The sequence below is a fragment of the Cricetulus griseus genome (genome assembly GCF_003668045.3).
Source record: "Cricetulus griseus strain 17A/GY chromosome 1 unlocalized genomic scaffold, alternate assembly CriGri-PICRH-1.0 chr1_1, whole genome shotgun sequence".
In the NCBI taxonomy this organism is placed as follows: domain Eukaryota; kingdom Metazoa; phylum Chordata; class Mammalia; order Rodentia; family Cricetidae; genus Cricetulus; species Cricetulus griseus.
This window is the reverse complement of record NW_023276807.1, coordinates 203714465-203726508: the sequence shown is the minus strand read 5'-3', so window position 1 is coordinate 203726508 and position 12044 is coordinate 203714465. Positions and strand designations below refer to the sequence as shown.

The 12044-nt window shown below is 37.6% G+C and overlaps 1 protein-coding gene across 8 annotated transcripts in view; it reads right to left on the bottom strand.

The window, feature by feature from the left end:
- The window catches only part of Ktn1 (kinectin 1), a 100245-nt gene that overhangs the window by 53136 nt on the left and 35065 nt on the right, over positions 1-12044 (bottom strand). For all 8 annotated transcript variants that reach the window (XM_027386554.2, XM_027386558.2, XM_027386559.2 and 5 more), the window contains exons 7-12: positions 11111-11251; positions 7615-7721; positions 6271-6403; positions 4686-4773; positions 706-872; positions 121-189 (exon numbers count right to left, since the gene is read on the bottom strand). In XM_027386554.2, coding sequence (XP_027242355.1) covers positions 121-189; positions 706-872; positions 4686-4773; positions 6271-6403; positions 7615-7721; positions 11111-11251 — 705 coding nt within the window. The remainder of the gene's footprint in view (positions 1-120; positions 190-705; positions 873-4685; positions 4774-6270; positions 6404-7614; positions 7722-11110; positions 11252-12044) is intronic.

Here is a 12044-nt window from a genome sequence, read left to right as displayed (position 1 = left end):
TACTGATTCATTGACCAGTCTCCCAACTACTGAAGCCTGGCACTACACGGGCCGTCAGATAATTGTTCAAACAGCTAGAAAGCTGTGATTAACAATAAGTAACTGAAAATGCACCATTACCTGAGCAGCTATCTGGGAATGGAATTGTTGAATCTGAGCTTTCAAAGCTTCATTTTGTTCCAAAATATCCTTTTCGTTAACAGAAAACAAAAAGAGAAAGGACAGATGTGTTATTAATAAATATCCAAGTGAACATGAACACAATGATTTACATGTTCTTGGTTTATCAAGCATCTTATTTTTCAGTTAATTTACAAGGCAGACATCTAGGCTGTTAACTATCCCTGATCCTATCACAAGAAGTCCTGAAGAAGTGGATGAGTTCATCTTTTAACAAATACTCAAAGATTAAATGTTAATTATTTGCCACTATTAAGAATTAAGACATACCACACTTATCCTAATTTGTTTTTCTTAATATTTTAGACACTGAAATGGAAGTTTATTTGAATGTAATGCATTTACATAGACACAGATTTTGATTTTTTTTTTGCAATTTTTAAATCAAAATGATACCACCACCCAGAAAAACTCTCCAATATATCCTCTCCTTCACTCTAATTCATGATGTTTCTTTAATTATTTATTCATACATATAAACACATAAATACAACCCCTTGTTTTTAAAGAAAGAAAAACATATACCTGAACTTGAATTTGCAAAGACTCTTCTTTGCTCACTCTCTTTTGTTCTGACTCCATTAATTGCATCAGTCTCTGCTCCAACTGCTGTTTTGATACCAGGGTGTCAGTGAGCTTACTATGCAGACTCTGGACTTCATTTTCTTTGGCCACAAATTTACTCTGTAAATCTACAGCAAACAAAAATACTATGTCTTACAAATGCCTCTTCTTTCACCTCTTCCATCCTGTGTGTGTGTGTGTCTGTGTCTGTGTCTGTGTGTGTGTCTGTGTGTGTGTCTGTGTGTGTGTGTGTCTGTGTCTGTGTCTGTGTGTGTGTCTGTGTCTGTGTGTGTGTCTCTGTGTGTGTCTGTGTGTGTGTGTCTGTGTGTCTGTGTGTCTGTGTGTGTCTGTGTCTGTGTGTGTCTGTGTGTCTGTGTGTCTGTGTGTCTGTGTGTGTGTGTGTGTGTGTGTGTGTCCTTCTCTGCAGCACTTGCACAGGTCTCTCTGTGCCCTTCTGCAATTGCAGCAGCTCATCCTTCCTTGTATAATAACTGCCACCCTGTCCAATTCCTGTTGTCCTAAGAGTGAGTTCTTCTGGGTCAGAGATTTTCTTGCCTCTATATCCAGAACTGTGCCTAAGTCTTGGCACAACATTTAATAAACATTAACTAAATGGGATACAAAAATTTTAAATTGATCTACCATTTCCTGAAAGCACTTTTTATTTCCCCAGAGATACATGAATAATTATGTTAGCATATTTCATATAAATTCCTTGAACTCTGCTACACAGAAAGACACCAAGGAAATCTACTATGTAAAAGCTGACATTTAAAATGGCATTTAAGTAATTTGAAAGATAACTTTTCTGTTTGCCTTTCTTCCTTCCTACAGATACACCCCAAAAAAAAAAAATGTATCAAAAAAGTATATCTAAACCATTTTAACTCAAAATCACAATAAATGAAGACAAAGTGAACTTAAAGACAACCTCTAAATTGGAAGGGAAGAAAAGAGGAACACCCTAAATCAAAAAGCTTAAGGAGAGGAGCTATCAGGCAGCATGAGAACCATCACCCTGTCCCCCACCATGAACAAACAAGTCCACAGGTTGGAGGGAACCCATGACCACAGACAGAAGAATGCAGCTGTGCGTGAGCATATATCTCCATTAAGAAAGAAAGTTCTCACATCTACAAAACAATACAACTCAAAAAAGAACTCCTGAAAATTAAACATATAATAGACATACTGGGGATCAGAACTCAAGATGGATAATATTTACCACCAACAATTAAAACATTAAGTTCATGACGTCAAAATTCTGTAGATTAAATTATTGCTGACTTGCAATTCAACCTCCAGTCAGACCAATCTAACTTGGTAAAGATGTTTTCAGATTACGTAAGGCCTCCACAAACATACGTCTAGGCATATTCATATGCAGCTAGTGAAAACCAAGCTTTAGTCATGAAGGAGGGAGAACATGGCAGTGACATAGAATCCAAACAGAATGGAAGAGAGGAAGCGAGACTTAGGAAGGCACAAGCACTAGAGCATGAAAACTGACCTCCAGGAGGGACCATGAGGAAAATCTAACACAACTCCCTGCCTCAAGCACCTAAAATGTTGAGGGGCAGTGGATTAAGAAATGCAAAATTTTTAAAATAAAATAGCATCAAGCAAGGAAAAAGGGAAGTAATAATAAGCTTCAGGAAATAAATAAGAGCAAAAGTACAAATCTGTTTTCACATAAATCCTGGATCACCATTCCATTATAGTCATGCTGACAAAAAAAAAAAAAAAAAAAAAAAAAGAATACTGATGTAATGAAAGTACACCAACAGTTCAGGACAATGAGACAAGTGGAAGAAATGAGATTAAGACTTTCCTTTCTGTAACAGGAAGACAGGAAGTCAGCTTCTACCAAGAAGAAGCACTTCTTTATTGCTTTTTTACTCAATAAACCAAAGAATCAAAATCCACCCAGATATCCATCAACAGCTGTGGCACGCATGTGCACACACGCATGCATGCGTGTGTGTAAAATGGAATATTGCCCATCTCTAAAGAAAAATGTAATCACAAATTTGGAGAAAAATATTTAGTGAGGTCACAAAATTTCAGAAAAGAAATAAACCTTGTATTTATTCTCTTACATGGACATCAGCCAATAATATAAGCATATACATAAATAAATGTACAAGTGGACACAGTGTAATATAAAGAAAAGAACAAGAAAAGCTAGCTATTAGGACATAAGGAAGGACCAGACACAGGTGATAGACACAAGTTATGAAAAGGAATATAAAACTAAATACATGTTCTAGTTAACACTCTGCCATGGATTTTCCATTTTTGGTGATGAATAAATACATACAAATATATCTGATAACAGCAGCGTAAACTCTAATGTGCAGCTCTGAAATAACTACTGAGTGTAAATACAGCTCATTGAGACTATAGAATTGTGTCCACTGTATTGTTAAAAAAAAAAAAAACTTATAAATCAAGTTTATTATTTAAAAAAAACTAAGCATCGGCATTGCATTTGTTTAGAAATATGGAGTAAAACACTTAAGATCTCATGGCACTGTCAGAGCACAGTAGTTAAATGAAACAACAAGGTAAATCACAAAAAAGTAAAAGAACATAGTTATGAGGCTTGAGAGATGGCTCAAATGGCTCAGTCCTTAAGAACACATGTGGCTCTTACAGGAAGACCCAGGTTTGGTTCCCAGCTCCCACACAGCAACTCATAACCATTTGTAACTCCAGTTCCAGGGGTTCCCAGGCCTTCCTCTGACCTCTTTGGGCACAAGGCATATATGGACCTGATACACATATATACATGCAGGCAAACACTCATATGTAAAATAAAATAAATAAATCTAAGAAAATGTTTAGTGCCTTTTTACTTTCTGTAGCTATTTGGTTTACACTGACAGTCTTCCTAGCAAGATTTCCTGTGTTTCACTGATAAAATGTTAAATTTCAAATATCTTAACAGAACTACCAACTTTGTATAAAAGTAGAAAGAAGTCTTAAAGAATCTTGTGTACATTTTGGTGTTGACCAAAAGGGATATACGGAGGAAACCAAAGCACTGGCAAGTAAGAACTCTTATCTATCCTATGTGGAGCCACATTCAAGTACGAAAGATGTACCAGCTAGTTTTCACATCAATCTAACAAAGAAATCTTCATCAAGCAACTGTCTCCAAAGGACTGGCCTGTCAAAAAACCCATGGGGCATTTTCTAAACTGATAACTAGTGTGAGAGGGTGCAGGGTGGTGCCACCATGGGGCTGGTGGTTCTGGGTGCTATGAGAAGGTAGACTGAGACCAGGTGGTGGTGGCATGCACCTTTAATCCCAGCACTTGGGAGACAGAGGCAAGTTCCAAGCCAGGCCTACACAGAGAAACCCTGTCCCAAAAATTCAAAAACAAAGAAAAAGAAGTCATGAGAAGCAAGCCAGTAAGCAGTGTTCCTTCATGGTCTCTGCATCAGTTCCTGCCTTGAATTCCGACCCTGACTGCCCCACATGACAGACTATAAGCTCTAAGATGAAATAAACCATTTCCTCCACAAGTGGACTTTGATCATAGTGTTTATCACAACAATAGAAACCCTAAGACAAAGTGGAATAGTAGAAATAAAAACAGCACACAGGAATGTATCAAATTATGGATAAAAAATTGAGTAACCGAAGTTAACATTTACTAAAGTAGACAGACTAAAGCAACATGTTTCTTCATAAGACTAGGAATACCAAAGGCAAACCATGAAAGGAAACAATGTCATGCATTGACCAAGCCCTTCTACCCTATCAGATGCTAACTCTCCTGGAAGTTAACAGCACTGCAGAGAAGGCTAAAAGGTTGCTTATTTTAAAACACCTAACAAATACTGAAGAAATAAGACAATCCAAAAGGACAAGATCTAATTTTATTTGGCTCTACTAAAGACCAATAATCTTTCTCTGTAGCCTCTACCTTTACCTTGTTGTGCAGCCTCATGCTCTGCTGTTCTCTTCCTGATGTAGCTCTGAACTTCTTCCCACCTCCTCTCAGCTTCTTGTAGTTGGACCTTGATATTTAAAGAGAGAAATAAAAAAGGAAGAAAAAAAATCAACACAAACAGACAAGATTTCAAATGTAAAAAGGGAGGAGGGCATTTGTCAGGCACATCCATCATTTCATCCAACATCTCAGAAACTCTATTACATGGACTATAGAATCAAGACAGACAGCTGCTGCTACATCCTTATCTCGTCCACCAGCAATGATCAATATTGTTCACCAACCATTCTTAAAGTCCATTAAGCTTTTAAGAGACAAGATAATACCTTTATTGCTAAATCTCAGTAAGCACCTAAAGTTCATATTTTAAAATATACATATTGCAAAACACCAAGATTACTAATTGTAATGTCACTTATTATTTATTCATACCTATACAGAACACATTTCCTCATCCATGTCAGCAGTAAATCCCCAGAAAATCCAGTATTAAAGAAAAGACATTGATGTCACATTCACACAGATTCATCAAAAGTTGGAAGAAAAAAAAGAAATCAAGTTATACATTTTCTAAAGGTAATTATGAAACTGTCTGGAACTGGCCTCATATCAATATGGATGGATGATCTAATACTCACACTAAATATAACATCTATAAATTGAACAATGTATTTTTAGAAAATCTTTCTTTTTCAGTGAAAGGAGGAATAGGTAGCTATCATTCCTCAAAACACATACATTCCAGAATTCAGGTAATATAAGAGAATACATCTGTTCCTCCTTCTATCAGCCTGAGCATCCCTCCACATCGACAGCATAAGCAGCTTACCAAACACACTGTATCATTCTGGGACCTGAAAAAAAAAGTATGATTTTTGTACACCATGGGCTCAAGTGCAAACCACTGGATACTCTGGTGTTGTGCTCAAATGAAGAAGAAGAAAAAACAAAACAAAACTATTCCAGTGTGTGTGGGGGGAGGGGGTAGTTCCTAAAATAATTTTTGCCTTCCATATGTAGACTCTAACCATGATATATAAAACAAAATTCTACCCTTACTTGTCAACCACTTGGTTTCATTTCTCTTCATTTCATCTTCAGTCTTTAGCTTCAAATCCAGGCCTACATTCAATTCTTTTATCAAGATATAACTTTGAAAAGGCAAGAACCCGGCCTGGCGTTGGTGGCACAGGCCTTTAATCCCATCACTCAAGAGGCAGAGGCAGGCAGATCTTTGTGAGTTCAAGGCCAGCCTGGTCTCCAGAGCGAGTGCCAGGATAGGCTCCAAAGCTACAAAGAGAAACCCTGTCTCGAAAAACAAAAAACAAAAAAAGAAAAAAGAAAAAGAAAGAAGGAAGGAAGGAAGGAAGGAAGGAAAAAGAAAGAAAGAAAGAAAGAAAGAAAGAAAGAAAGAAAGAAAGAACCCTTGCATTGTGGGTCTCATTAATCTCCACACTAGATTTCTCAAGCCTATATTCCCATTTAGATCATGAAATTATTTAGATCGCAAAGCTGGACATCAATAATATTGACAAAATGGTACAAAGAGGCAAGGTGGTGTCACCTTCAACTGGGTGGCAGCTTGCTCTGCATTCTTCTTCTGGACTCCCTCTTGCTGCAGCTTCCCGGTCTTCTCGTTCAGCTCACTCACCAGCCTCCCACAGTCCTGGCGAAGCTTATTTAGCTCTGCAGACTGCCTGAAAACAGTGGCTAGATTAGGGGCTTTGCAGTGTTGCACACACAAAGAATTCACAAGCACAACATACTCTATGTTAGCTGTGCTGAGCTGGTAACCTACTTATAGGCAAATGTAAAGGAACATGACTAAGTATCATATTGTTGCCCTAAGTGTACTAATGTACTCCTGACTATTCAAATCATGGCAAGCTCTAAAAACCACACTACAGAGCTGGCAGGATAGCTAAGAGGGTAAAAGCTATGCAAGCCCAACAACCTGAGTTCCATCCCCAGATTCCATGGTGGCAGGAGAGAACTGACTCCCAAAGCTGTTGTGTGCCCATGGGACACAGAACATGCAACACATGCTGTGTCATATACTCAATAATTTTAAATTTGAAAATCACTATAAAATATTTTTAAAATGGATAACCAGAAAGTAAGGTGCATGAACAGACAATGTTGCCATTATACTAAAAGCCTCCTGATACAGAGGTTGGAGAGAAAGCTCGGTGGTCGAGAGCACTTGCTGCTTTTGAAGAAACTCCAGGTTCATTTCCCATTACCCACATGTGGCTCACAACCATTCTAGTTGTAGGAAATCCAACACCCTGTTCTGGCCTCCCATAGGTACCAGGCATACATGCGGCACACAGAGGCAAAATACTCTTAGACATTAACTAAATTAAATGTTTTAAAAAACCAACACCCTCTTAATATCAATATTATTGTAACAGGTCTTGTCCTATTGTCCAGAGGAAGAGATCATTTTAAATTCTATGAATAAGCTTTTACTTCATTATTAAAATAAATAAATAAATAAATAAATAAATAATCACTAAGACTGCTTACTTTGTGCAAGACTTTCTAAAGTATAGTTTCTCAAATGACCCATGAACCACCTGTGCTCCACTTTTGGGCCCCTGGATCACATTCTGTATAGAAGTAGGAGGACAAAGACTATGCTTTTTAAATTAGCATCACAGGTGCTATTGAGAATAATGGAATTTAAGAAGTGCTGGGCTGGAGACACATAGATAGCTTCGGTACACGTATGTTACTCCACAGGCAACAGTGATACTCAATGGGCTTCACACAAAGAAAACAGTTGTACTTGGAACAAGATTAGAAGCAAATGGAAGAAGCAAAAGTCTAAGCAGTTTCTCAAGCATCCTTTTGATGACAAAAGAAGCAGTCTGCCATTTAATTGGGAATAAACGTGGAGACATACTTGCTTTCCAGCTGGTTGGTAGTGTTGCTGACAGCATCTCTCAGTATACCATTTTCCTGCTTCAAATGAGCTATCTCTGCTTCCATTTGTTCCCGAACTTGCTGAAACTATTTTAAAAAGACAAATTTAGTAAACAAAGCCAACGTTAAGAGAAAGTCCACTATAGTAAGAGAGTGAAAGGCACTAAGAAAATGAAACCCAAACCATTCTTTTTTCAGGTCAATAGGAAGACACTTAAAGAAAGAACTGCTTAGTGATGAATGAAAAATAAGTAAACAAGCAGATCAGCAGCTACTCTCACATCTTGAGATAAGAAACAAATACACATCAAGTTTCAGAACTAAGATATGATTTGTGATTTCTCATAACCTACTACACAAAATTATCCTGTCCTGACCCCAGAATAGGTCAACATTATGCCAACAATATTCTTAAAGTTGTGAATTGAATGAGTTGTCATATGCCTTAATCCCAGCACATGGAGGCAGAAACAGATAGACCTCTGAGTTTTAAAGCGGGCCTGGTCTAGTCTGCAAGTTCCAGACCACCCAGGACAATGAGTGGAGACCCTCATTGCAAAAATAAATACATAAATAAAAGTCTGGCCAAAGTTTAAACATTATAAATTAAGCATAGCTAACAGACACCACAAAATCTACCTGAAAACATTCAAGACCACTCAGTCTTTTACTGTGCTAAATAACATATATTAAATGACATAAATTTAACATCTTAGCTATTTTCTTCTTCAATTAGTAATCAAGAAAAGATCACTGGGCTGGAGAAACGGCTCAGTGGTTAAGAGCACTTGTTGCTCTTCTAGAGGACCCAAGTTGATCCCCAGCACCCACAAGGCCGTTCTCAACTATTTGCAATTCCAGGTATCCCATACTCTCTTCCTGACCTCTGAGGACACTAGGCATGCATGTGGTAATACACATTAATGCAGACAAACACTCATACACATATAATGATAAATGTTTTAAAAAGTATTTTTTAAAAGATCACATTAAAAAAAAACTATGAAGATCACTTCTTTTAATAACCCACCTGATGAGAGAGAATGCCTCAAATGACTAAGGGATGAGAAGACAGACAAGAGGAAAACAGACATCAACCTAACAATGCCACTCATTTCTGTTACTGGTATCTGATATTTGATATTTCTGTGAGAAACACTGAACTTTGTTAGCTGTGAAGAATAATTTTAAAACTTTTTTATCAAAATAGTAATATGACTGAAGTAGTTATTTTATTTTAAAATTTCTGGAACCAATTACAAGTTAGAATATAAAGAAAAACATACTAGAAAGGGGCTATAATTATTATATATAAAGTTCTATCATATTAGTCTAAGCAAAGAACTGAATGCAAGAATACTATATTACTAGGGTTACTGTCTGAACTAGGTGTTTACATGTTTTTGGCATCTTATTCAAAAATTTGACCAATTATACATAGACATCAAACAAGCAAGGTAACTGTACAGAAGTAAAACTAAATCACAGAGCAGATACGCTGCAAGTACGCAGTGGCTTCTTGAGATAGAGCACTCAAATATCCCTGGCTACTGTCTGAGGCCCGTGTTTATGGGGTCCAGGAGACAGAATTGGTTGCTGAAGGCAAATATGGGCAGTTCTGTTTTGATTAACAGGCTTGGATTATGTAAGCCTTTGTTCACCCACACCTGTCCCTTCCTGTGATGTATATGATTTTAATCTATGCACGGTCAATTATGCACAACTATAAGAAGGAAGGTAAGTAGGGACTTTTCAGTATTTACTCAGAGGACACAGTTTGTCTTACCACTCATGCATTCAAAACTAGGTCAGGCTGGATGGGCCTTCTGCCTCCTGTACCTGGATATGTCCCAAAATATGTTTACTAGAAACTAACCACAAAAAAGTTGTTAGAGAAGGAGAAATCTACTCCACTGTATTGGTGAGGTGGGACAACTTTGCAATTCAATGCAGGTAGGAACCCTAGGGTGCCAGGTGCATTCTTAGGAGAGGGGAATACACACAGCCTAAACCAAGCCAAGTGCCTCAGTCTGTAAAAGCTGTCCTTACTCTACATAGAGTAAGACTCAGATTAATTTGTAAACTAAGCAATAAACACAAAAGTTGAAGGATTCACTGTAAGGAAAACATCTTAAACTATCAGAAAATAAAAACAAGATCAGTAAGAATCTGACATTACTTATGTTCAGTCTCAGATCCATACATTCCTTTAGAGCTAAAACATCAGCCAGCAAATGGAAGTGACAATTTGGAAGAGTTCCATTATGGGGAATATTAAAACCTCAACTGACAAATCCAAGCTTTGTTCTGCAAGAGATGGAAGGAAGAAAAAAGGAAGGAAGGGAATAAGAATTCACTGGTCCAGACCTAACTGAAATCTTGAAAATGAATGATATATGGAAAATGTCCTAAAAACCAGATCTCTGGAAACATTCAGAGATTGGTGAAAGGTATATGGCCACAGGACACAGCAGTCTCTTTCACTAACCCTCTGGGAATCATCACTCCCTACATCCCTCTCCCCCACTGCAATGCCAAGCACATCCAGTTCTTTAGATCAGTCCAACTCATCTTCTCATTGTCAACACCTGGTTTCTCTGTGACCACCCTGACTTGATTCCTGCAAATGTTTCCAACTGCCCCTTATTTTACTTTCCACACTGCTGCCAGAGTGATCACTAAAAGGTACAATGAATCACACACTGCTGACTTCCCTGAATTCATTCACTGGCTGTCCAATCTTCAGGCATAGGAGGCCCTTTAAATGGGCCCATACTTATTTCTATATCTTTTCTTCATTCCAACCTTGGCTCTCAACGTTTAAAACTTTTATTATATGTCTCACAAAAAGTTCTGGTTTTCCAAAATAAAGCCAATGACCCACCATCTACAGAGATGGAAATAAAGAATTACACCAAGTAACTCTTAAAGCCTTCCCCTATTCCTTCAGTCTCCCTTGACAAAGTTAATCCAGAAGACCCTAGTCTGATACTGTGTGTGTAAAAACTCTATCTACTACCAATACTCTTTCCCACCTTCCTAACTCCACTGTAGCAAAGCACACGATGCTTACCTCTACAGGCACAGTGTAGTTCCCTATCGGCTTCCAGCCTTCCTACCTTATCTCCATATAGAACACTTATTTACAATAGAATGAACAACAGTGAGTTAATTAGCCACTGTGCCAATGGCCCAACCCGTATGTACAAGGCACTTAAAATTTTGTAAATTAGGCCAGGCATTGGTGGCGCACGCCTTTTAATCCCAGCACTCAGAAGGCAGAGGCAGGCGGATCTCTGTGAGTTCGAGGCCAACCTGGTCTACAGAGCAAGTGCCACGATAGGCTCCAAAGCTACACAGAGAAACCCTGTCTCGAAAAACCAATAATAATAATCATCATCATCATCATCATCATCACCATCTGTAAATTAAATGAATAGACATATTCTTCTTACTTTCCAAGATTTCAAACACACCTTTATCTGCATCTGCTGAGTTTCTTGGTAGCTGACATGCATTTTTTTCTGAAATATATTATGTTCCTTTTCTAGTGCTCCAATCCGATCTTTCATCCTTGCTATAACTACATTGCTTCTTTCTTTCTCTGCCATCATTTCCTAGAATAGTAAATCAGAAAAGAAATTTATGAAGAACTTGTCATGAAAAAGGTATTACAATACTATCAAAAAAAGCCAATGATTTAACAGTAACAAAATCATGACTACTCAATCAGGGCTTGGGTAAAAAGCAAAGTTGGGGAATTAAAAACCAAGAGTCCTCTACATCTGCCCACTCTTTACAATTCCCTTCATAGTACAAGCACTTACCAATTTGTTTCTATTTCAAATGCACTTTTTGGTTTAATTATTAAAGTCTATGAGCCTAAAATAAGTCCTACATGCTAATGTGATGATAAGAAAAAACATTTTAAGGCAAAACAGTGATTGTTTCTTACTTTCCTTTGGAGTTCAGTGAAAACACTGAGAAAGGCGCTAGATTGGGAAATAAAGGAGCAGGGTTTGTCTACAGCAGCAAAGAAACTTGAAAATGGCTAAGCCAGAAAGCAAAAGCAATTGTAATTATCTGAAGATATCAATAAATTCCTGCTTTAAGAAGCTGTGACAAGCTCTCTTTCTGCTCACTTCTGCTTTGCTCTCTCTTCTCCCATCTGGTGCTCGTTCTCTGACTCTCTATGGTGACCGGCCATTGCGGTCAGCCTTTACCCCTGTTCCTCCTTCTCTCTTAGTCTCCCTACTCTGCCAAGCCTATAATAAACTAGTTAATATGTCTCAAAAAAAAAAAAAAAAAAAAAGCTGTGACAAAATTTAAGTTTTTATAAAGTAATTTATGAACTTACTTATAAACTTCTACTTCATATTTAAGATTTATATTTGAAATTAACAGCCATAT